Source organism: Bufo bufo, chromosome 5, assembly GCF_905171765.1.
Source record: "Bufo bufo chromosome 5, aBufBuf1.1, whole genome shotgun sequence".
Classification (NCBI taxonomy): Eukaryota; Metazoa; Chordata; class Amphibia; order Anura; family Bufonidae; genus Bufo; species Bufo bufo.
Genome location: NC_053393.1, coordinates 429,335,215 through 429,362,449, shown reverse-complemented (window position 1 = coordinate 429,362,449; position 27,235 = coordinate 429,335,215). Strand labels below are relative to the sequence as shown.

General features: G+C 47.1%; 1 protein-coding gene across 2 annotated transcripts in view; it reads left to right on the top strand.

The window, feature by feature from the left end:
* The window catches only part of ZNRF2 (zinc and ring finger 2), a 165,785-nt gene that overhangs the window by 128,374 nt on the left and 10,176 nt on the right, over positions 1-27,235 (top strand). For both annotated transcript variants that reach the window (XM_040433463.1, XM_040433462.1), the window contains exons 3-4: positions 24,055-24,160; positions 25,600-25,680. In XM_040433463.1, the coding sequence (XP_040289397.1) occupies positions 24,055-24,160; positions 25,600-25,657 (164 nt within the window). In that variant the 3' untranslated portion in view covers positions 25,658-25,680. The remainder of the gene's footprint in view (positions 1-24,054; positions 24,161-25,599; positions 25,681-27,235) is intronic.

The following is a 27,235-nucleotide window of genomic DNA, read 5'->3' as shown; positions in this document are numbered from 1 at the left end:
ACGATACGTAAAACACTAAATAAGAATTGATTACATGGGAGGATAACCACAGAGGAAGCCACTGCTGTCCAAAAAAAACATTGCTGCACGTTTACAGCTTGCACAGGAGCACCTGGATGTTCCACAGCAGTACTGGCAAAATATTCTGTGGACAGATGAACCCAAAGTTGAGTTGTTTGGAAGAAACGTACAACACTGTGTGGAGAAAAAGAGGCACAACACACCAACATCAAAACCTCACCCCAACTGTGAAGTATGGTGGTGGGGGCATCATGGTTTGGGGCTGATTTGCTGCGTCAGGGCCTGGACGGATTGCTATCATCGAAGGAAAAATTAATTGCCAAGTTTATCAAGACATTTTGCAGGAGAACTTAAAGAGGATCTTTCACCTATTATGACACTGTGAACTAAGTATACAGACATGGAGAGCGGCGCCCGGGGATCTCACTGCACTTACTATTATCCCTGGGCGCCGCTCCGTTCTCCCGCTATGCCCTCCGGTATCTCCGCTCACTAAGTTATAGTAGGCGGAGATTTCAGTCACAAAGTTATGGTAGGCGGAGTCTGCCCTTGTTCTGCTGTAGCGCTGGCCAATCGCATTGCAGAGCTCACAGCCTGGGAGAAAATAACCTCCCAGGCTGTGAGCTCTGTGCTGCGATTTGCCAGCGCTAGAGCAGAACAAGGGCAGACTCCGCCTACCATAACTTTGTGACTGAAATCTCCGCCTACTATAACTTAGTGAGCGGAGATACTGGAGGGCATAGCGGGAGAACGGAGCGACGCCCAGGGATAATAGTAAGTGCAGTGAGATCCCCGGGCGCCGCTCTACATGTCTGTATAGTTAGTTCATAGTGTAATAATCGGTGAAAGGTCCTCTTTAAGGCCATCTGTCCACCAGCTGAAGCTCAACAGAAGATGGGTGTTGCAACAGGACAACAACCCAATGCATAGAAGTAAATCAACAACAGAATGGCTTAAACAGAAGAAAATACGCCTTCTGGAGTGGCCCAGTCAGAGTCCTGACCTCAAGCCGGTTGAGATGCTGTGGCATTACCTCAAGAAAGCGATTCACACCAGACATCCCAAAAAAATTGCTGAACTGAAACGGTTCTGTAAAGAGGAATGGTCAAGAATTACTCCTGTCCGTTGTGCACGTCTGATCTGCAACTACAGGAAACGTTTGGTTGAAGTTATTGCTGCCAAAGGAGGTTCAACCAGTTATTAAATCCAAGGGTTCACATACTTTTTCCACCTGCACTGTGAATGTTTACATGGTGTGTTCAATAAAAACATGGTAACATTTAATTCTTTGTGTGTTATTAGGTTAAGTAGACTGTGATTGTCTATTGTTGTGACTTAGATGAAGATCAGATCACATTTTATGACCAATTTGTGCAGAAATCCATATCATTCCAAAGGGTTCACATACTTTTTCTTGCAACGGTACACCACAAAATACCAGTGAAAACAGCAACTGATCTTGCAACACACAACCCCTCATTACTGCTCTGTCAACAGAAATATACATCTGCATCTTCCAGAATATGGCAACACAACATAGTTTTTGTTTAAATATAAAACAAAAAGGTTTTTATGTTGCAAAAACAGGAATACATAAAAAAAAATTATATTGCACCGCTTTTGTGTGCGTCATGGGAACGGAATGCATTCTGGTGCACTCTATTTGGTTCCGTTTTGTCCCCATTGACTATGATTGGGGAGAAAACTGAAGCGTTTTCTTTCACCTTTCAGTTCCTATGGCAGATCTCAATAGCGGAAAGGAAAACGCTGATGTGAATGTAGCCTTATTTGTACTGATCCACAGAGTAAATGACCTTGTGAATGTTGTAAAGATGTACCAAAAAAACATTGACCAGATATTGCAAAATTGATTTCTCCCCCCCCCCACACACACACACAAAAAATTGAAATATTTTAGAATAAATTGTATGTACCTAAGGGCTCTTTCACACTTGCGTTGTTCTGTTCCGGCATAGAGTTCCGTCGTCGGGGCTCTATGCCGGAAGAATCCTGATCAGGATTATCCCCATGCATTCTGAATAGAGAGAAATCCGTTCAGGATGCATCAGGATGTCTTCAGTTCCGGACCGGAACGTTTTTTGGCTGGAGAAAATACCGCAGCATGCTGCGCTTTTTGCTCCGGTCAAAAATCCTGAACACTTGCCGCAAGGCCGGATCCGGAATTAATACCCATTGAAAGGCATTAATCCGGATCCGGCCTTAAGCTAAACATCGTTTCAGCGCATTACCGGATCCGACGTTTATCTTTTTCTGAATGGCTGCCAAGTCCTGTTTGCCATGGTAAAGTGTAGTGGGGAGCGGGGGAGCAGTATACTTACCGTCCGTGCGGCTCCCGGGGCGCTTCAGAGTGATGTCAGGGCGCCCCACGTGCATGGATGACGTGATCGCATGGATCACGTCATCCATGCGCATGGGGCGCTCTGACGTCACTCTGGAGCGCCCCGGGAGCCGCACGGACTGTAAGTATACTGCTCCCCACTACTACTATGGCAACCAGGACTTTAATAGTGTCCTGGCTGCCATAGTAACACTGAACGCATTTTGAAGACGGATCCGTCTTCAAATGCTTTCAGTTCACTTGCGGTGTTACGGATCCGGCGGGCACCTCCGGCAAATGGAGTACACAACAGATCCGGACAACGCAAGTGTGAAAGAGGCCTAAAATACCAAATTTGCCATTAAAAAATATAAATGGTCCCATAAGAAAAAGCAGCCCTCATTAGGATACATCCAAAGAGGGCAAAAAAAATCGCCATGTCATAAAAGCCAAAGCAGGCTGTGGAGACACTGAAAAATAAAAACATGGCAGTGCTTTTAGGAGATCCTCATGTGCAGGGACTTTCCCTTCAAAGCTCATCCATGTGTAATAAAGATTCTTACCTTTCTGATTTGCTAAATGGAAGTTGTATCATGATCTGCTATGTTTTTATATCCCGTGTAACTGTAACCCGGTCACCAGTCACTGATTCTGCAAACCGTTCACATTACAACATATCCTGTTGCTGATTACAAATGGGTAAAAATAACAAAACAAATGAACAAACCATGACACAAAAGGAGAGATGCTGTATACGCATGAAGACATTTCTCCAGTGATTATTTCCTCTAGAGTAATGTTGGTGTCTAAAAGTATGGCATGAGGAAGGGCAGTTCTGAGTAATTATTATAAGTGCTATTTAGGTGTCCTCCTTAATATTATAGCAAAATGACGTCCCTCTTCTCTTTATTACCCTGTAGTAATGGCTTTAGTCCTCACCCCGCTACGAAAGACACTTCCTTTTCCTCTTGACATGAGACTAATGTGTCATGCTTAAACATTTTTTAAATTCTATTTAGCATGTCAAGTCAGCTGTACATTATGAAAGCAATTATGGTTCTCTGCGAGAAGATGGGGAAAAAAAAATCTAATATATAAAGCTGAGTGTGTGTGTATGTCCACTAAAGGAATCCGCACTGTCACATTTACAATCACGAAATTTGGCACACAGGTACATCAGGTGTCGGGGAAGGTTTTAGACCAGGTCTCAGCTCTCTAGGACATACCGTTTCGGAGATATTTCCAAAAAATGCATTAGCCAATAGAAGCTTGGTCACATGACCCTTATCAGCCAATAGAAGCTCGCAGGCCGTTGGCCTCCACATACACAGTTTTACTCCAGGTTTCCATAACAACCCAGCCATTTATCTTCATTGCTGTAGGAGAGCTTTAATGGAAATCTGTCACCAAGATAATCGCTATTGAAGTAAAGCCATGGCCTATTAATACTTAGTACCTTATTTCAAGATGTGCCTTTGTTCCAGCAATAGATATTTTTATCCTCTGAAAATCCAGTTTATTTGGTATGAAAATGAGCCAGTAAGGTGCCCAGAGGGGCGTCACTCTTGCAGGAAGGAGCCCAGACATGCCCCCTGCCACAATGTGTCCACCCTCAAAAGACTTAATACCCCGCCCCCAGGTCCAGCTAAGCCACGCCCCTGATCTGGTTAGGCCATGCCCACTCCTGAGTCGACAGGGATTGAAAAAAATTAAGGTTAAAATCAACTTCTGTCAACTGCAGGGGTGGGAGGGAGGGTGACTTTCTCCCTGCAGCTCACACTCAGACAGCACGGTGCTGCTGTCTTAGAGTGAGCTGTTCAGAAGGACACACTCCTGATCGGGTTAGGCCACGTCCCCTCCCACTCCTCAGCTGACTTAGATTGAATAAATGTAGGTAAAAATCAACTTCTGTCAGTTGCAGGGGTGGGAGGGAGCGTGACTTTCTCCCTGTAGCTCACACAGCACAGTTCTGCTGTCTTAGAGTGAGCTGTTCAAAAGGACACGCCCCCGATCCAGTAAAGGCCACTGTTATGGGGGCGGGCCTCTGTGGAGGTTGCTGTCAAAGGGGTGGTATGCTGTGAAAGTAACTGTTAAAGGGGAAGGCTGCTGTACAGGTCAAAGTTAAGGGGGTGGGCGGCTGTGGAGGTCCAATTTTAAGGGACAGGAAACTGTGGTGGTGGGGGGGGCTGTGGAGGTCACTGTTTTGGGGGTGGGGTGCTGTAGATGTTACTGTTACAGTGGATAGTGTTGATATCTTTTAACGACACACACAAACATTAAATGAAATAGATTAAATATACCCGAGCAAAGCTGGGTCCTTCAGCTAGTAAACGTATATATATGATTCCCATTCCCTTCTCTCTGCAGTAATCCATTGACAGGACTCGTGAGCCACACACATAATGGAGAGGACCTCCTACACATGAGCTCATGAGTCCTTGCAATATATTACATAGGGCAGAGAATTGAAATGTCGATTAGCGATCTCAGGATAGGGTTGGGCGATTATGGCAAAAAAAATGATCTCGATAATTTCAACTTGACGGACAATTATCAATTATAATTTTGAATTATTGCCAGAAAAATAATTATTTTTCCGAGAGGGGTGCACATTTACATTATAGGGAGACCTGGAGGAGGGTATGTAATGTATATAGAGGGAGGACTGGAGAAAGGAAAAAATCTATATCCTGATTTGTAAAAAATGTACATTGTCGGGCTGAAGGAGAATGAATTAATGAAATTAATTTGCTTAATCATGCAGCCCTAGTGTCAGCAATGCTACTCATGTACACAGTCCAGTCACATTATTATGACCACTTCCTATTTTCGCTGTCGGCAGCACCTAGCTCATGAAGGAAGTTACCTGTGGTGAGCTGGCTTGGTGGGTATATAAGGTATACGATAGGCTGTCTGCACACATATTCCTTGTTGCTGTGACGGGTAAAGGGGGAGATTTATCAGAGTTGCAACAAGGGACGATTATTGGCTTTCGGGCCAAGGGTGGCAGTATTTCTGAAACTGCGCAGTTTGTGAACGGTACATGTGCTGCTCTGGTGAAAGTGAGTGGACAATTGGCACCATTGTGAATAAGCGAGGGGTTGGACTGACAGGCTACAGTGGAGCAGCTCGCCGCCAAAATGAACCAGGGGGCTACCAGCCGCGTGTCTAGAACAACGGTTCACTGAACTCGACTGTGTACGGGGCTCCGAAGTAGACGGATTGTCACTGCACCTCTACTAGATGTATCGGCAGAAAGAAATTATATTGTTTGGTCAGTATCAGAGCTTGGCAAAACGTGTTTGGCCAGGGAGGATTTTCTACTTTATCCATAGATAGAATTAAGCAGCCAGTATCTTCTGCGGCACAGTCAGTGGATGCGGGTAACGTACCAGGTCACGGCCGTTTTGCGTGCTCTGCACCTCGTCAAGTGCTTGATGAAGCACAGACTGTTTGAGATGGGCCATCGGCTGGTATGTTACCCACATCCATTGACTGCTTGTTTTATGTAAGAAAATAAAGTGCCACAGGAGCTACTGGTGAGTGCCGCCACATTGCTCTATTTATGGATGTATTTGCTTTTGATGGCTGACCACTGCCGTGCCTGATGGGTCAGATGGGCCGCTCCAGTGGATTGTTACACACGTGACAGAACCAATGGTTGACTTCTGTTGTAAGATGATTTTCTAGTTCTGGGTCTTCCAGCTGGATCTGCTACCTGCGCCAAATAAGTGGAAGTATGTAGGTCATCAGTGACAGGATCTCAGTGAATTTGTCCTGCCAGGGGCTGTCATACATCTTTATGCTGGGCTAGTGAATAGGAGTTATGGAAACTTAACGGTGGATCAGTGGTTAGCACTGGTGCCTTGCAGCGCTGGGGGTCCTAGTTCCTATATTTAGACCCAAAGGCTGAACTGCTTCCCCTTACGTGTAATCAGAAAAAACATTTCTAACGCTACAGACCTGTGCATTTCACAACTTATCAAATTATGTTTGTCATGTTCAAAAAATGTTGTGTCTCTAGTGACATCTAGTGGAAACTGGGATCACTTCATGTGCGCGTCCCCGCTCTACAGTGTACATCCAGAACTGCTGTATTATAGGCGAGGAACCTAGGGGAAGTTCACACCTTGGGGATATGGATGGCAATTTAAAAAGGTTCCCACTAAATATAAATATATATATATGTTCCGCAATCACTCAAAAATGCAACCATTGATTTCAACTAAACTTGGTATACACATCCCTTGCTACCTGGAAATAAATCTTGTGTGGGGGTCTCAGCTCTCTAGGACGTACCGATCTTAAGATATTCCCAAAAAATGACCTGCATTAGCCAATATAAGCCTGCAAGTCTTTCTCTTCATATCCCAACTGCTATACACACAGTCACATGTCCCTTATCAGCCAATAGAAGCATCTTAGGCCCTTAGGGTCCATTCACAGGTCCGCAAGTGTTTTGCGGTCCGCAAATTGCGGATACGCAAAACACGGACACTGGCCATGTGCATTCCGCATTTTGCAGACTGCACATGGCCGGCACTATAAATAGAAATGCCTTATCTTGTCCGTGTCTGCGGACAAGAATAGGACATACAGGGCCGGACTGGCCTACCGGGATAGGCCGCCGGCCCTGGGGCCGCTTTAAGATGTGCCCGCACTTTTCGGCCACATAATATTATTTCTAGCCTCGTCCTATGGCTGCGCAGTCTCTAACGTAGGACAGGGTTTGTGAGGCAGAACCGAAAGTCGTGAGGATCGTTTCCGCCAGAAGACATCACAGGTGCACCTTACCAATGTGAAGCTGCTGCTTTTGGTTTTCACTTCCTGGATCGGTCGTGTCATCAAGCCGGCGAGAGGTGAATGTGCGTGCTGTGTGACGGTGTCACGAGGGTGTCAAGAGCCACGTCTGACTCCGTTATACACGGGGTCAGGACGTCGCAGCGGGTGGCTGCGCGCTCTATGTCTAAAGATCGCGCTGTTTCTTAATGGTAGCTTTCTGTGTTTGCCTTGCAATCCTTTTTGTCTCACTCAGGGATCCGTAGCTTCTTCTCCTCAGCTGTTTCTTGTCCGTCACTCCCAACCTCCTTATATTTTCCCTCTCCCTTGGACAGGGCCTTCCCTTTTCCCTCCCTTTGCGTCACGTATGTGATCGGCACGCCCGTCGTGATAGACGGATGACAGGGCAGTGGTATGTGAATAGTTAATAGCTGCTCCGTTATAGGAGATAGGAGGTGTTGTGTGCTGAGAGCTGGGCACCTCCTGGTAGAGAGGGCAGTGTGCAGGAGGCAGACTCACACGCTGGGCACATTGTCAAAAAATGGATAAGGCGGCCATAGTAATACTGCTGCCCTTCTATGTAACAGACCTCCCAGGTGGCCCTCTTTTGGACAGACAGTCCCTATTTTTGACCCAAGTCCCTCTTTCCTCCTGAAATGTCCCTCTTCGGGATAGATTTGTATTATTACATTTACAATACTGATGCAGAAAGTGTTTGTCTGGTTCTTTCTGTATATTACACCTTACACCTTGTATATTTCATTATTTGATGCAATTTGGATTTTAGAAATTTCTCTATGCTGATAAATGTTGCGCTATTGTGTAAAAGAAAAATATCAAAGTGTATTAATACGCAGGAAAAATGGCCGTTCACGCAATGAAGCATAAGTGTCCCCCCTTTCACAGTCCAGACAGTTGGGAGATGTGTGTAATGCACTGAGCATCAGGTCGGCTCACATTCCCATCTGTTCTTCTCTTTTTTTTCTTTTCTGTTTTTTTTCATATTTATTTTGGGGATTAGTAGCTGTGCTTTAGGATTGCTGTTGGAACTGAGCTAAAACTGCCCATATACCTTATATTCCCCCCGCAATCTAATGTGTATGTGATGGCCGACGTAGGAGTATCGGACATGTAAGAATTCAATATGCCTGATCCTTTTGTTTTTTGGGAGTATCCTGCTGTCCGCATCCGATCCAAGTTCTGTGGCCCCGCTAAAAAGATAAAACATGTCCTATTCTTGTCCGTTTTGTGCACAAGGATATAACATTTCTATTGAAGTGATGCGTACGGCCGTGATCCGTGTTTTGTGGACAGCAAAACATATAGGGTTGTGTGCATATGTCACTGCCTGACTGTGGGTTTAACTGACCCGAACTCACATAGAGATCCCTATGATGCTCTAAGTTTGGGCCGGTTGCACCCGCTGTTGGGCGTGAGAAGACTTATAGGCCATACATGCTCCTCTGGAATTCTGGGAAGAAAGGGATGCAAGCTGCAGCTCTGAATCCCCTTCCCAGGATCAGGGGGAGTCATAGGGCCCATTCACACACAGTTTTTGGTTCGTTTTCCACCTTAGAATCGGCACCAAAAGAAGACTTCAAGCAGCCTCTCATTCGCTTCAATAGGAAGCAGCCCTTTTTTTTTTTTTCCCGGGATGGTTGGTACCGCACTGGAAAAAAGAAACAGCGTGCCCTATATTGGTGCAGAATGCGCACTGAATCTCCTATCCGCTCATTTTTTTTTTCTTTGCATGCTTTTTGGCAAAACCACAATTCAGAAAATGCATCTACAAAAAGTGTAATAAAAACACGCCTTAAAAAGCCCACTTTTAAAATGGGCATTGATTCCGTAATTTTTGGAGGCAAATTTTCAAAATCCCTCATGTGACCGTACCCATAGAGGTCAGACCAGTGATAAGGCCATGGCATATCCTAGCAATATGCCATCACTTTTAATGGGCTATTTTTAATATATATATATATATATATATATATATATATATATATATATATATATATATCTCCTCATGGTATGAAATAAGTCAATACTCACTGTGGGGAGGGAGATGCCCAGGGGGCACCCCAAACTCTCCTTATGGCCTCTGTCTAGGACGGTACATAATGATCTGATGCTGTCAGCATTACTTAATGCTAGGAGCTCCAGGTACTTATGCACTTGGCCAGCAGCTGCGGGCGCTTTCCTGAATTCAGCCGTATCACTGCCCTCAGTATGGGGAAAGGGCAGTATTTTGTGCTGCACTGTGATATTTGGTTTTGCTAGGGAGGTATTTTGTGCTGCACCATGCTATTGCTGGCCCCACCTACTTCTGTTGATCCCACCTACTTGTAATGCCCCGCCTCCTGTCACTGGACCCGCCTACAACTTGGGGCCACTTTTAGTTTTTTTTCCCAGGGCCACTTAAAGTTCCCAGTCCGCCCCTGAGGACATGTTCTATTTTTTTGCGGAACGGAAGTGCGGATGTGGACAGCACACTGTGTACTGTCAGCATCTTTTGCGGCCCCATTGAAAATGAATGGACCGTCCGGATCCGTTCTGCAACGTTTTACTCCATGTTTCCATAACAACCCAGCCATTTTTCTTCACTGCTGTAGGTCAGCTTTAGGCTAGGGCTACACGACGACATGAGTCGCGTGACAATAGGTCGCACGACACATAGGGCACAGCTACACTGCTACATGTGACGTGTGATATTGATGTCGCACCAATGTTGCGAGACAATTTTTATAATGATAGTCTATGGTGTTGCACTGCGACATTTGAATTACTGCGACGCGACAGTCGAAGAAAAATCCAACTTGGATGGATATTTTGCGACTGTCGTGTCGCAGTCGCAGTAGGTCACATGTCGCAGTGCAACACCATAGCCTATCATTATAAAAGTTGTTGAGACAAAATGTTGCGTGACACATGTCGTCGTGGAGTTCAGTGTTATAGGGGCGAGCACTGTGGAGGTCACTGTTTAAAAAGGCGTTCACTTTGGATGTTACTGTTAAGGGGGCATGCCGCTGTGGAGGTCACTGTTAAGGGGGGCAGGGGCCACTATTAACCTCTTAAGGACACAGGGCGTACCTGTACGCCCTGTGTAGTTCCGATCACCGCCGTGCGGTGATCGGAACAAGGTGCCTGCTGAAATCATTCAGCAGGCACCTTGGTACAATGCCCAGGGGGGTCCTGTGACACCCCCCTCCCTGTGTCGGTGATCGCAGCAAACCGCAGGTCAATTCAGATTTGCGGTTTGCTGCGTTTCTGGGTAATTTGGGTCTCTGGTAACCTGATAACCCGGAATAGGACGGTGATCGGTGGTGTGATAATACACCACCAATCACCGTCCTTAGATCCTGAGAGGTGGCGGTCACGCCACCTCTCAGGATCGCCTCTGATTGGCTGGGCGGGCGGAGCGGCAGATTTGAATTGGCGGAGCTCCTCTCCCCGCTCATACACGTCCGTGGAGCGGGTAGAGAGAGGAGCCTCCAGCTGCAGAGCCTGTAAAGTAAGTTTTTTGTGCCATCAGGCACAAAACAGCATTTTTGGGACAGTGAGGGAGAGGTAGATTAGGCAGGGATAGTGAGGGAGGAATTTTTTTATTTTATTGTAGTTTAGCACTCGGATCGGGTGTCTGGAGTCCACAGCACTCATCTGTTTGACCCTAGACCCCCCAGGGGTGCTGCAGCTTGCCCCCCCCACCTCCACACACAAATTTTTTGGGGTGCAAGTGTTTTAAAAAAAATTTTTTTATTTGCATGCGCTGACTGTGGTCGGCACTCTTAGTGTCCGGCCACTGTTAGCGCATCGCCCACCCCACCGCTGATCAGCTTCGTACGAGATTCCCGTATTGAACCCCCAAAATGTCCCCCCACTCTGGGTGTTAGCGGGAAACTTGTGTGGGACCTTATGTACCCACTGCTAGATAAGGGTTACCACCTGTACGTGGATAACTTTTATACTAGTATCCCCTTGTTCCAGTCCCTCACCGCCAGATCCACATCCGCTTGTGGGACCGTGCGGAAAAATCAACACGGCCTCCCTACCTACCCCCTACAGGTACCTATCCCCAGGGGTGAGACCCGTGCCCTTACCAGTGGAAACCTGATGCTGGTCAGATATAAGGACAAGAGGGATGTCCTTGTACTGTCCACAATTCACGGTAACGGCATCACCCCTGTCCCTGTGCGAGGTACCGCGGCAACGGTCCTCAAGCCTGATTGTATCGTCGACTACAATTGGTATATGGGAGGAGTTGATCTCTCTGATAAAGTCCTCAAGCCATATAACGCCATGCGCAAGACCCGGGCAACAAAAAAGTTGCGGTCTACTTGGTACAGGTTGCCTTGTACAACTCTTTTGTGCTGTCCCAGAGTGCTGGCAACACAGGGAAATTCCTTCAGTTCTATGAGGCAGTCCTCAAGGACCTGATCTTTTCTGACCGGGAAAGAGCAGGCCGGAGTAGCTCGGGAATCAAGAAAGTGGAAAACTGCGCTGCTTGATACACCTCCTCCCTTCTTGGTACGGGTTACAAAAGGCACTGGGAAGGATCTGCAAGGAGTATACCCGAGGATCCCTCCTCTCTCCAACACTCCTGTTTGTAATTAAAGGTCGCAACAATAGTGAAGCCCAGACTGCCACAGTCACGTGCAAAGATTTATTGTACTTACAACAGTATCTCTGATAAAACGCATAAAACAATGGTATGCCCACTTCAGTATCGAAGCGAAGCGTGACAGCGAAACCCGGGTCGGGCGATACCGAAGTGTGCATACCATTGTTTTTTGCGTTTTATCAGAGATACTGTTGTAAGTACAATAAATCTTTGAACGTGATGGTGGCAGTCTTGGCTTCACTATTGTTTGTTGACCTTTAATTACCCACAGGAGTGTTAGAGAAAGGAGGGATCCTCGGGTATACCCCTTGCAGATCCTTCCCCGTGCCTTTTGTAACCCGTACCAAAAAGGGAGGAGGTGTATCAAGCAGCGTGGTTTTCCACATTCTTGATTTACTTGCTTCTGTGATCTTCCCACATCGCATTGAAAACCTGCAGCGCAAGATTACAGATACGTATACTAGTGACTTTTTTACGGAGTACCTCGGGAACTGGAGGCGCCCGGATCGTCCCTGGCCAACACTTTCCAGGTGTGGTCCCCCATACTGGAAAGAAGGGACGGTCCCCAAAAAAGTGCATAGTGTGTAACAGGAGGGGGATACGGAAGGACACCACCACTCGGTGTGACACGTGCCCCGATCATCGGGGCCTCTGCATTGACTGACGGTTGCTTCAGGGAGTACCACACTTCCATGGAGTACTAAATTTATAATCTCCTTCCTCAATTTTAATTCCATTTAGCCACTGACAATCGAAAAAAAACTATGGTTCTCAGACTTGAGACACTAAAACAATTTTTTTATTTTTAAAAAAAGATTATTTTGTAAGACTAAAATAAATAAAAAAATAGACATATTAGGTATCGCCGCTTCCGTAAGAATCTGCTCTATAAAAATACCCCATGACTAGGGATGAGCGAACCCGAACTGTATAGTTCGGGTTCGTACCGAATTTTGGGGTGTCCGTGACACGGACCCGAACCCAAACATTTTCGTAAAAGTCCGTGTTCGGTGTTCGGCGCTTTCTTGGCGCTTTTTGAAAGGCTGCAAAGCAGCCAATCAACAAGCGTCATACTACTTGCCCCAAGAGGCCATCACAGCGTTGCCTACTATTGGCATGGCTGTGATTGGCCAGTGCAGCATGTGACCCAGCCTCCATATAAGCTTGGGTCACGTAGCGCTGCACGTCACTCTGCTGATTCAAGCATAGGGAGAGGTTGCTGCTGCGACGTTAGGGCGAGATTAGGCAGATTAACTCCTCCAAAAGACTTCATTCTGTGATCGATCTCCAGCTGTGGATCATTGAAGTGCTAATATCGAATTGCTCACTTTTTTTAGGCTGCCCAGAGCGTTTTTATATCACTTTTTTCTGGGGTGATCGGCGGCCATTTTGTGGCTTGTGGTGCTCCAGCACAAGCTACCACCAAGTGCTTTTAACCATAAATAGTGTGGTTATTTTTTGCTATATCCTACATCAGCTGCAGGCTGAGCCTGTGTCACCGAAGTGCATTTAACCATCAACAGTGTGGTTAATTTTTGGCCATATACTACATCAGGTGCAGGCTGAGCCTGTGTCACCCAAGTGCATTTAACCATCAATAGTGTGGTTATTTTTTGGCCATATACTACATCAGGGGCAAGTTGAGCCTGTCACCCAGCGCCTAAAAAATAGACCTGACATTTATATTCCTCCAAATCAGTACTGTTTTAGCTGGTCAAGTTATTTGTAGTGACCGTAAAAGCACAGTTTTTGTTCTGGGTTGAAAAACTATTCCCAAATTTGCCATTCTCAAAATAAGTAGTTTCTGCTATATCAGGCCTACTTTAAATCTATCCCAAAAAGGATATCTTAGATTCAAGGTGCTGATAGTGTCATTCAGAAAAACTTAACACACACGCTACCGTGCAGATACAAGTCTAATTCTGTGATTAAAGGTATATCTGTCACACAGCGCAAAAAAAATAGGCCTCACATTTCTATTCAACCAAATCTGTACTGTTTTAGCTGGTCAAATTATTTGTAGTGACCGTAAAAGCACAGTTTTTGTTCTGGTTTGAAAAACTATTCCCAAATTTGCCATTTTCAAAATTGTGGTGAACGGGAACAATGAGGAAAACATCTAATAAGGGACGTGGACATGGTCGTGGTGGTGTTAGTGGACCCTCTGGTGCTGGGAGAGGACGTGGCCGTTCTGCCACAGCCACACGTCCTAGTGAACCAACTACCTCAGGTCCCAGTAGCCAGCAGAATTTACAGCGATATTTGGTGGGGCCCAATGCCGTTCTAAGGATGGTAAGGCCTGAGCAGGTACAGGCATTAGTCAATTGGGTGGCCGACAGTGCATCTAGCACGTTCACATTATCTCCCACCCAGTCTTCTGCAGAAAGCGCACAGATGGCGCATGAAAACCAAGCCCATCAGTCTGTCACATCACCCCCATGCATATCAGGGAAACTGTCTGAGCCTCAAGTTATGCAGCAGTCTCTTATGCTGTTTGAAGACTCTGCTGCCAGGGTTTCCCAAGGGCATCCACCTAGCCCCTCCCCAGGGGTGGAAGAGATAGAATGCACTAACGCACAACCACTTATGTTTCCTGATGATGAGGACATGGGAATACCACCTCAGCACGTCTCTGATGATGACGAAACACAGGTGCCAACTGCTGCGTCTTTCTGCAGTGTGCAGACTGAACAGGAGGTCAGGGATCAAGACTGGGTGGAAGACGATGCAGGGGACGATGAGGTCCTAGACCCCACATGGAATGAAGGTCGTGCCACTGACTTTCACAGTTCGGAGGAAGAGGCAGTGGTGAGACCGAGCCAACAGCGTAGCAAAAGAGGGAGCAGTGGGCAAAATCAGAACACCCGCCGCCAAAAGACTCCGCCTGCTACTGACCGAGCACCCCAAAGGCAGCTTCAAGGAGTTCCCTGGCATGGCACTTCTTTAAACAATGTGCTGACGACAAGACCCGAGTGGTTTGCACGCTGTGCCATCAGAGCCTGAAGCGAGGCATTAACGTTCTGAACCTTAGCACAACCTGCATGACCAGGCACCTGCATGCAAAGCATGAACTGCAGTGGAGTAAACACCTTAAAAACAAAGAAGTCACTCAGGCTCCCCCTGCTACCTCTTCTGCTGCTGCCGCCTCGGCCTCTTCTGCTGCTGCTGCCGCCGCCTCGGCCTCTTCCTCCGCCTCTGGAGGAACGTTGGCACCTGCCGCCCAGCAAACATGGGATGTACCACCAACACCACCACCTGCGTCACCAAGCATCTCAACCATGTCACACGGCAGCGTTCAGCTCTCCATCTCACAAACATTTGAGAGAAAGCGTAAATTCCCACCTAGCCACCCTCGATCCCTGGCCCTGAATGCCAGCATTTCTAAACTACTGGCTTATGAAATGCTGTCATTTAGGCTGGTGGACACAGACAGCTTCAAACAGCTCATGTCGCTTGCTGTCCCACAGTATGTTGTTCCCAGCCGCCACTACTTGTCCAAGAGAGCCGTGCCTTCCCTGCACAACCAAGTGTCCGATAAAATCAAGTGTGCACTGCGCAACGCCATCTGTGGCAAGGTCCACCTAACCACAGATACGTGGACCAGTAAGCGCGGCCAGGGACGCTATATCTCCCTAACTGCACACTGGGTAAATGTAGTGGCGGCTGGGCCCCAGGCGGAGAGCTGTTTGGCGCACGTCCTTCCGCCGCCAAGGATCTCAGGGCAACATTCTTTGTCTCCTGTCTCCTCCTACTCAGCTTCCTCCTCCTCTTCTTCCACCTGCTCATCCAGTCAGCCACACACCTTCACCACCAACTTCAGCACAGCCCGGGGTAAACGTCAGCAGGCCGTTCTGAAACTCATATCTTTGGGGGTCAGGCCCCACACCGCACAGGAGTTGTGGCGGGGTATAGAACAACAGACCGACGAGTGGTTGCTGCCGGTGAGCCTCAAGCCCGGCCTGGTGGTGTGCGATAATGGGCGAAATCTCGTTGCAGCTCTGGGACTAGCCGGTTTGACGCACATCCCTTGCCTGGCGCATGTGCTGAATTTGGTGGTGCAGAAGTTCATTCGCAACTACCCCGACATGTCAGAGCTGCTGCATAAAGTGTGGGCCGTCTGTTCGCGCTTCCGGCGTTCACACCCTGCTGCTGCACGCCTGTCTGCGCTACAGCGTAACTTCGGCCTTCCCGCTCACCGCCTCATATGCGATGTGCCCACCAGGTGGAACTCCACCTTGCACATGCTGGACAGACTGTGCGAGCAGCAGCAGGCCATAGTGGAGTTTCAGCTGCAGCACGCACGGGTCAGTCGCACTGCGGAACAGCACCACTTCACCACCAATGACTGGGCCTCCATGCGAGACCTGTGTGCCCTGTTGCGCTGTTTCGAGTACTCCACCAACATGGCCAGTGGCGATGACGCCGTTATCAGCGTTACAATACCACTTCTATGTCTCCTTGAGAAAACACTTAGGGCGATGATGGAAGAGGAGGTGGCCCAGGAGGAAGAGGGGTCATTTTTAGCACTTTCAGGCCAGTCTCTTCGAAGTGACTCAGAGGGAGGTTTTTTGCAACAGCAGAGGCCAGGTACAAATGTGGCCGGACAGGGCCCACTACTGGAGGAGGAGGAGGTGGAGGAGGATGAGGATGAAGCATGTTCACAGCGGGGTGGCACCCAAAGCAGCTCGGGCCCATCACTGGTTCGTGGCTGGGGGGAAACACAGGACGATGACGATACGCCTCCCACAGAGGACAGCTTGTCCTTACCTCTGGGCAGCCTGGCACACATGAGCGACTACATGCTGCAGTACCTGCGCAACGACAGCAGAGTTGCCCACATTTTAACGTGTGCGGACTACTGGGTTGCCACCCTGCTGGATCCCCGGTACAGAGACAATGTGCCCACCTTACTTCCTACACTGGAGCGTGATAGGAAGATGCGCGAGTACCAGCGCACGTTGGTAGACGCGCTACTGAGAGCATTCCCAAATGTCACAGGGGAACCAGTGGAAGCCCAAGGCGAAGGCAGAGGAGGAGCAAGAGGTCGCCAACGCAGCTGTGTCACGGCCAGCTCCTCTGAGGGCAGGGTTAGCATGGCAGAGATGTGGAAAAGTTTTGTCACCACGCCACAGCTAACTGCACCACCACCTGATACGGAACGTGTTAGCAGGAGGCAACATTTCACTAACATGGTGGAACAGTACCTGTGCACACCCCTCCACGTACTGACTGATGGTTCGGCCCCATTCAACTTCTGGGTCTCCAAATTGTCCACGTGGCCAGAGCTAGCCTTTTATGCCTTGGAGGTGCTGGCCTGCCCGGCGGCCAGCGTTTTGTCTGAACGTGTATTCAGCACGGCAAGGGGCGTCATTACAGACAAACGCAGCCGCCTGTCTACAGCCAATGTGGACAAGCTGACGTTCATAAAAGAACCAGGCATGGATCCCACAGGACCTGTCCATCCCTTGTGCAGATTAGACATTAATTACCTCCCCTTAACAATATATTATTGTACTCCAGGGCACTTCCTCATTCAATCCTATTTTTATTTTCATTTTACCATTATATTGCGGGGCAACCCAAAGTTGAATGAACCTCTCCTCTGTCTGGGTGCCAGGGCCTAAATGTGTGACAGTGGCCTGTTCCAGTGGTGGGTGACGTGAAGCCTGATTCTCTGCTATGACATGAAGACTGATTCTCTGCTGACATGAAGCCTGAATCTCTGTTACGGGACCTCTCTCCTCTGTCTGGGTGCCGGGGCCTAAATATGAGACAGTGGCCTGTTCCAGTGGTGGGTGACGTGAAGCCTGATTCTCTGCTATGACATGAAGACTGATTCTGTGCTGACATGAAGCCTGAATCTCTGTTATGGGACCTCTCTCTTCTGCCTGGGTGCCTGGGCCTAAATATGTGACAGTGGCCTGTTCCAGTGGTGGGTGACGTGAAGCCTGATTCTCTGCTATGACATGAAGACTGATTCTGTGCGGACATGAAGCCAGATTCTCTGTTACAGGACCTCTCTCCTCTGTCTGGGTGCCGGGGCCTAAATATGTGACAGTGGCCTGTTCTAGTGGTGGGTGACGTGAAGCCTGATTCTCTGCTATGACATGAAGACTGATTCTCTGCTATGGCATGAAGAGACTGATTCTCTGCTGACGTGAAGCCCGATTCTCTGCTATGGGACCTCTGTCCAATTGATATTGGTTAATTTTTTTTTATTTTTTATTTTTTTGAATTCATTTCCCTATCCACATTTGTTTGCAGTGGATTTACCTACATGTTGCTGCCTTTTGCAGCCCTCTAGCTCTTTCCTGGGCTGTTTTACAGCCTTTTTGACTGCCGAAAAGTTCGGGTCCCCATTGACTTCAATGGGGTTCGGGTTTGGGACGAAGTTCAGGTCGGGTTCGGATCCCGAACCCGAACATTTTCGGGAAGTTCGGCCGAACTTCTCGAACTCGAACATCCAGGTGTTCGCTCAACTCTACCCATGACCTAACCCCTCAGATGAACACTGTCAAAAAAATAACATAAAAACGGTGCAAAAAAAGGTATTTTTTTTTTTGTCACCTTACATCACAAAAAGTGTAATAGCAAGCCATCAAAAAGTCATGTGCCCCCCCAAAAAAGTGCCAATAAAATCGTCCTGTCATCACGCAAAAAATAAGCCCCTTCCTAAGACAATCGGCTAAAAAAAAAAAAAATGACTCTTAGACTATGGAGATACTAAAAATGTTTTTTTTGTTTAAAAAAGGATAATATAGTGTAAAACCTAAAAAATAATAATAATAAAAAAGTAGACATATTGGGTATCGCTGCGTCCATAAGAATCTGCTCTATAAAAATACCCCATGACCTAACCCCTTAGATGAACACGGTCAAAAAAATAAAATATAAACTGTGCCAAAACAGCTTTTTTTCCAGTAACAAAGCAACTGTTAACAGCCAAACATTTATTACCCTGATTCTGCAGTTTACAGAAACACCCCATATGTGGTCGTAAACTGCTGTATGACCAAACGGCAGGGCGCAGAAGGAAAGGAACGCCATATGGTTTCTGGAAGGAAGATTTTGATGGCCTTTTTTTTTTTTCCACCATGTCCCATTTGAAGAACCCCTGATGCACCCCTAGAGTAGAAACTCCATAAAAGTAACCCCATCTAAGAAACTACACCCCTCAAGGTATTCAGAACTGATTTTACAAACATTTTTAACCCTTTAGGTGTTCCTCAAGAGTTTATGGCAAAAGGAGATGAAATTTCAGAATTTTTATTTCTGGTAACCTTGCCTCACAAAAATGTAATATAGAGCAACCAAAAATCATATGTACCCTAAAAATAGTCCAAACAAAACTGCCATCTTATCCCGTAGTTTCCAAAATGGGGTCACTTTTATGGAGTTTCTACTCTAGGGGTGCATCAGGTGGGCTTCAAATGGGACATGGTGTAAATAAACCAGTCCAGCAAAATCTGCCTTCCAAAAACCACACGGCGCTCCTTTCCCTCTACGCCCTACCATGTGCCCGTACAGTAGTTTACGGCCACATATGGGGTGTTTCTGCAAACTACAGAATCAGGGCAATAAATATTGAGTTTTGTTTGGCTGTTAACCCTTGCTTTGTTACTGGAAAAAATTGATTAAAATGGAAAATTTGCCCAAAAATTTAAATTCTAAAATTTTATCTCCATTTGCCATTAACTCTTGTGGAACACCTAAAGGGTTAACGACGTTTGTAAAATCAGTTTTGAATAAGTTGAGGGGTGTAGTTTCTAGAATGGGGTCATTTTTGGGTGGTTTCTATTATGTAAGCCTCACAAAGTGACTTCAGACCTGGACTGGTCCTTTAAAAAGTGGGTTTTTGAAAATTTCTGAAAAACCTTTAAGATTTGCTTCTAAACTATGCCTTGTAACATCCCCAAAAAATAAAATTGCATTCCCAAAATGATCCAAACATAAAGTAGACATATGGGGAATGTAAAGTAATTATTTTTGGAGGTATTACTATGTATTATAGAAGTAGAGAAATTGAAACTTGGGCATTTGCTAATTTTTCCAAATTTTTTGTAAATTTGATATTTTTTTTTATAAATAAAAATGTTTTTTTTTTTTTACTCATTTTACCAGTGTCATGAAGTACAATATGTGACGAAAAAACAATCTCAGAATGGCCTGGATAAGTAAAAGCGTTTTAAAGTTATTCATGCATAAAGTGACACTGGTCAGATTTGCAAAAAATTGCCTGGTCCTTAAGGTGAAATATGTCCGTGTCCTTAAGGGGTTAAAGGGGCAACTGCTGTGGAGGTCAGGGTACTGTGAGGTCACTGTTAAGGAAGCGGGGTACTGTGGAGGTCACTGTTAAGGGGGTGGACCCCTGAGTAGGTCACGGTCAAGGCAGTGGGGTGCTGTGAAACACTGTTAAAGGGGCGGGCTGCTGTGAAGGTCCCATTTTAAAGTGGCGGGGCACTGTGGGGGGTTCAGTGTTAATGAGTCGGGGATTGTGGAATTTACCGTTAAAGGGGCGGGGTACTGTAGAGGTCACTGTTATGGCGGATACTGTCAATATCTTTTAACGACACACACAAACATTAAATGAAATAGATGAAATATACCCGTGCGAAGCTGGGTCCTTCTGCTAGTTTACTATAAAACTGCATTCTTTATTAAAGAGAACCTGTCATCAACTTTATGCTGACCTCACTGAGGGCAGCATAAAATAGTGACAGAAATGCTGATGTCAGCGGTGTGTCACTCATGAGCTAAAAGTAAGTGGTTGCTGAGAACCAGCATCATAATCATTGCAGCACAGGCCTTGAAAAGAGTCAGATCTACCTGAGAAGAGTCATGGTTATTCCTAATCTCCTGCTCTCAGGGCCGGCGCCACCAGTAAGGCGAACTAGGCAGTCGCCTAGGGCGCCACTTAGCAGGGGGCGCCCGCCGCAGTTTAAAAAAAAAAAAAAAGTTGGTTATAACTAACATAACAGTGGCGGCCGGCGGCGGCCCTCATGCTGCGCCGCCAGAGCGGCTGAGCGCTCTAAAGAATCCCGGCGGGCCGCGGCGTCGGGCGGCACATGTCAGACAGGCAGCGCACACAGACACAGGCAGCAGGCTGCGCACTGAGCTGAGCCGGCGCCTGCTGACTCCTGACTGTGACTGAGCGCTGCTGCCTCAGTAAAGCCGTGGGGCCGGGGGGCGGGAGGGGGGGTCTGACGTCCTGACTCTGAGTGACTATTCTAACTGCTGCTAGCTTATGCCGGCTTATTACCTGGCTTCAGGCTGCAGTGCAGAGGGTGGAGCGGAGGCGGAGCTCTGCTGACTTTGGAGCTAATGAGGGGTGGAGCGAAGGAGGAAGAAGAGAAGGCGGCAAGGCCGCACACTGAGCAGCCCAGCAGCCAGCCACAGCCACAGTGGCCCACCACCAGCAATTTGCCTCCCCCGACCCCCAGTGCGGCATTGCAGTAGTGCAGTGCCTGTGCCTTCTCCTCTGGGACAGAACTAGAAGTGGGCACCTAGCCTCCTACCTGCCTGGATTGGAGTGCAGCCTGCAGGTGCAGCTGCTTTCTTCTTCCCCAGGACCCCAGCCAGGGCGACATTCCTGAATGGTGTACGTACCGTGTTTGTCTCCAGTCCCCAGAGCCCGACCAAGAGCCAGACTGCAGCCAGAGACCAGCTCATCTTATTGTCCTGGACTGGTAAGTAGTCAGTAGACAATGCAATATGTTTATTATTTACTGTATTTTTTGCCTTATAAGACGCACTTTTCCCCCCAAAAGTGGGGGGAAAATGGCCGTGCGTCTTATAAAGCGAATTGGGGATACTTCGCTGGCCGCTATGCTGCACAGCGCGGCCAGCGAAGTATCAGTGTGGAGGGAGGAGGCGGGGAAACTCATGGCGGGGCCCGGTGCAGTGACTCTACTCTAATACACCAGGCCCCGCAGCTGTTAAGTACATTCAATCTGAATGGGTCCGCAATTACTGTACTTACTGTACTAGTACCTTATGTATAGCATTAAGATGGCGCAGACCAGCAGCTCCCTCGGTCATTCGCCACCTGCCGCAGCTCCCTCCTCATGTGCCGCCTGCCCGTCTGCCTGTTCATTCATAAAGTGAGATAAGCAGGCAGGCGGCGCATGAGGAGGGAGCTTCGGCAGGCGGCGCATGACCGAGGGAGCTGCCAGTCTGCGCCGTCTTAATGCTATACATAAGGTACTACAGTAAGTACAGTAATTGTGGACCCATTCGGATTGAATGGACTTAACAGCTGCGGCGGGGCCCAGTGTAATAGAGTAGAATCACTGCACCGGGCCCCACCATGAGTGTCTCCGCCTCCTCCCTCCACACTGATGCATCTGATGGGGGATCTGTAAATTACACTTATGGGGATCTGTGGATGACATAAGTGCCATCCACAGATATCCCCCATAACAGTGAGTCATCCACAGATCCCCCCCATAACAGTGCGTCATCCACAGATCCCCCCATAACAGTGCGTCATCCACAGATCCCCCCATAACAGTGCGTCATCCACAGATCCCCCCATAACAGTGCGTCATCCACAGATCCCCCCCCATAACAGTGCGTCATCCACAGATCCCCCCATAACAGTGCGTCATCCACAGATCCCCCATAACAGTGCGTCATCCACAGATCCCCCCATAACAGTGCGTCATCCACAGATCCCCCCATAACAGTGCGTCATCCACAGATCCCCCCCCATAACAGTGCGTCATCCACAGATCCCCCCCCATAACAGTGCGTCATCCACAGATCCCCCCCATAACAGTGCGTCATCCACAGATCCTCCCCATAACAGTGCGTCATCCACAGATCCCCCCCATAACAGTGCGTCATCCACAGATCCCCCCCATAACAGTGCGTCATCCACAGATCCCCCCCCCATAACAGTGCGTCATCCACAGATCCCCCCCATAACAGTGCGTCATCCACAGATCCCCCCATAACAGTGCGTCATCCACAGATCCTCCCCATAACAGTGCGTCATCCACAGATCATCTGATAAGGGGGAGGGGCGGCAATTTTTATCTTGCCTAGGGCGGCAAAAATCCTTGCACCGGCCCTGCGTGCTCTCCCTGCCCACCTGCTGATGATTGGCATTTCTCTCCTAGAGAGAAATGGAGAAAACTTGGTAGAAGACGGTCAGTCATCAGCAGGTGGGCAGGGAAAGCAGGAATTCATTAATAACCAGGACTCTTCTCAGGTGGCCGTGACTCTTTTCCAGGCCCAGTCTGCAATGATTGTGATGTTGGTTCTCGGCAACCACTTACTTTTAACTTATAAATGACAGACCACTGAAATCACCTCACCTGTCTCTACTTTATGCTGCTGTTAGTATGGGCAGCATAAAGTTGATGACAGGTTCCCTTTAAAGGGTTTCTGTCACCCCAATTTTCGCTATTAAACAAGCTGACATTATAGATGTGAAAATGTCACCTGAATTTAATTCTGCATTTCTTTTATTTAAGTATGCCCCCGTTTTCGTGTAATTTTAACTTTTATTATATGCAAATAAGCCTCTAGGAGCAGGGAGGGCGTTGCACCTGCTCCTAGAAGCTCCGTTCGCCCACCTCATTTCCACGCCCTTCTGTTTTGATTGACAGGGCCAGGCCAGCATTGGTTCTCCTGCTGGCCCCGTCTGCCGTGTAAATCTCGCGCCTGCGCCGTCCCATTCAGTATTCAGCGCAGGCGCAGTGAGAAATTCTCTAAACACACGGGGTTATTTATTAAGACTGACGTTTTAGACACCAGTCTGAATAACCCTGCGCTGGCTCTTGATGCGCGTAAGTTATGTAGAGACGCAGTCCCCTACATAACTTTGGCGGCGACTTAAATCTACGCTCCCTAGCTGGCATAGATTCAAGTCATTTTCTTCACCAAAAACAGGTGTTGAAAAGGAGACTGGCCGACACGCCCCCTTTTTCCGTACTTCTCATCATAAATGACCCCCATAGTACATTTAAAGGGTCAATTTTGTTTTAGTGATTGCACCTCCCCATAATGTGGAGGAGATCGCTGCACGTAAATGCACATTCAGGCCAAATTGCCATATAGTCGCTAGACTGAAATGTATGGATCTGCTGCAGACAGCTCTGCACTATGAATTGGCTGGAAATTGAAGCCGTGAAAGATCAGCCTCCCCCACCTTTTGCTGATTAGGCGTGTCCTCAGGGGTCACAAGGCTAATCAGACAGTCCATATATAATTGTATATCTTCTCTGCACCCATTGAGAGGGGTATTGGTGCATTCCAAAAAGGGTCCAATAATATTCAATGTTTTCTTTTTCAGAGGATGTTCTTGGCAAAGATGCTGGGGAATGTACAATATGTCTGGAGGACCTACAGCAAGGGGACACAATAGCAAGATTACCCTGTTTATGTATATACCACAAGGGGTAAGTATTCTTTGTGTTTGTTCAGTTTTTTTATTGTGCATTTTTCTTCCTTACTTTGTCATGTGGGTTTAAAGGGGTCGTCTGGTTTTCAGAAATAACCAGTCTGCAGAGTGGCTCCAACATGTGGCTCTCACTTTGGATGAGCTTGTGGTTAGACCCCCCCTTGCACATCATACTAGCTCAAAATCAAATACAATGCAACAACACTCTGCTTACCTAAAATACATGCTCACAAAACATATAAACTAATGCTGTACTTACTATATAAATGAATGTGCTCTTAGTAAATACATTTTGATGAGAAAAAAATTTGCGCATCCACCACAACAAGGTGACTTCTCTTTAATAGGAACCTATGCAAAATGCTAACTTTTCTGGTACCCACCACCCTTCAATGAATTGAGGCGAGCAGATTTCACATGCAGTATATACTGGACCACTCTACATGCTACCTTTCCTGGTGCTAGCAGGCCTCCAATGAATATATTTGTCGTGCACGCTTTACTAACCCATATTTTCCACAGGTTGACTTTAATTTGTGTAGTATTAGGCTCCATTCACACGACCGCAAAATGGGTCCGCATCCGTTCCGCAATTTTGCGGAACGGGTGCGGACCCATTCATTCTCTATGGGGACGGAATGGATGCGGACAGCACACAGTGTGCTGTCCGCATCCGCATTTGCGGTGCGCGTCCCCGATTTAGGGTCCGCAGCTCCGCAAAAAGATAGAACATGTCCTATTCTTGTCCGCAAGCTGCGGACAAGAATAGGTATTTCAATGGGGGTGCCGGGCTGGTGTGTTGCGGACCCGCAATTTGCGGACCGCAAAACACATACTGTCGTGTGAATGTAGCCTAAAGCTGGAAACTGCTCTCCCTGTATTCATTGTAGATAGCAGGCCACTGAAGAATACAGGGAGAGCAGGTTCCAGCCTTATGGGTTGGTAAGGAGTGCATGACCTAACTGGAGACCTGCTAGCAACAGGAAAGGTTGCATATGGAGCGGGGTATATATTGTATGTGGAATCTGCGTGCCCTGAAAAAAATGTATTTGCTAAGAACCTTCCATTCATTTACACAGGGCGTATAGCATTAGTGTATATGTTTTGTGATTTATGTATTTTGCATTTGCAGAGCGTTGTTGAATTGCACAGTATTTGATTTAGTGTTTTCAGCCATAGCAGCACGCACCTGCATCTTATGATGTGCTGACCAACTTTTGTTTTTGTCTTTGCAAAGTCATACTAGCTACAGGATATGGCACTGTGTCATGAGACAACCCCTGTAAGTTAGAAACTTTTTTATTATTTAAATGGTAAAATAGAGAACATGGTAAGCATGGATGGCTCCAATCTCATTGGGGGCGATACTGCAGTAAAACAGTTTGTGTTGTCTTGGGTCTGATTGTTGATTTTTCTTTTTTCTTTTTCTTTTGACAGATGCATAGATGAATGGTTTGAGGTAAATAGGTCTTGTCCTGAGCACCCGTCAGACTAGACAGCGGTTATCCTGTACATTAGGTAAATATTTCACACTTGACTTCCGGGCGAGAGGGTATGTCCAGTCCACTGCTAGGCCTATTTATGTAGTGCTATTTTAGCCAGTGTAGAAAGTAGGCAGAGTGACATTAATATTATAAATCGGAGACTACTATGGGAACACATGCATATATCTTCCTATGTATCAGACAGCAACAACACATTATAGGACCAGGTCTGAACAAAAAAAAAAAGTCCAGAAAGTATGCAACTTGAAGGCTATGAACACCTTCAGGGGTAATTTTTTTTATGATTGTATTTTACTTGTTTTTTTTTTCAGTTGGTCTTTATTAAGAATTTTCTGAAGATTTAGGGTACATTCACACTAGCGTTATTCTTTTCCGGCATTGAGTTCCATCCTAGGGGTTCAATACCGGAAAAGAACTGATTAGTTTTATCCCCATGCATTCTGAATGGAGAGTAATCCGTTCAGGATGCCTTCAGTTCAGTCGTCTTGCCCTATTCAGGACCGAGATAATACCGCAGCATGCTGCGGTTTTATCTCCGTCCAAAATTCTGGAACACTTGCCAGAATGCCGGATCCTGCATTTTTCCCCCCATTCAAATGCATTAATGCTGGATGCAGCCCCGAGTGTTCCGGCAAAACGGATCCGGCATTGCGGTCTGCACATTTTCAGACCGCAAAAAAAACAAAAAAAAATATGACTGGTCCGTTTTTCCAGATGACACCGGAGAGATGGATCCGGCATTTCAATGCATTTGTCAGACGGATCAGGACCCTGATCCTTCTGACAAATGCAATCCGTTTGCATACGTTTTGACAGATCCGGCAGGCAGTTCCGGCGACGGAACTGCCTGCCGGAATCCTCTGCCGAAAGTTTGAAAGTACCCTTAGCTCTACAGGGTTAAGTTTCAGTCTATCTTGCTTTCAGTTTCACACTGAACCATTAAGTTGCTGCTCCGAGGGTTGGATGCATAGCTTTTGGTTGTCAATAAGTTTTTATTAAAGTTTCAATAGGAAAACATGCTTGCTGGAGTTACAGCAGTAATAGCAAGGCAAATACAAAAGTAATAACAGTCAGATACAGAGGCAAACATGAATGTACAGCAATCATCACTGGCCTAGTACAGCAGTATATGGGCAAAAATGATCCAGAGACAAAATAGCGTCGCAGTAGTGAACATTTAAAGTAGGCAAAGGAGAGGCATAGCGGCTAGACAGCCACGTGACCCATGGTTATGTGTCCGTATTCTAGAGGTAGAGGTAACCGCGGCGGTCAATTCACAGTGCATGTGCTCATTGACGGATTGCACAACTGCAGCTATTGACGGGGACTGTGCCAGTTTCCATTGGCGAGCAATGATGTTACGAGCAGCGCTAATAACATGTGCAGTAATCCCTCGTGATGCGAAAGGAATATCTGCCAATCCAATTCCTAGAATTGTTAATTCAGGAGAGAGGCTCACATCGTCTAATGTGACTTCTTTGAGAAGCTCTTTAATATCAGACCAAAATGAGGTAACTGAGGGACAAGCCCACCACATATGAAGGGGAGTTCCCACTGCACTGCAGCCT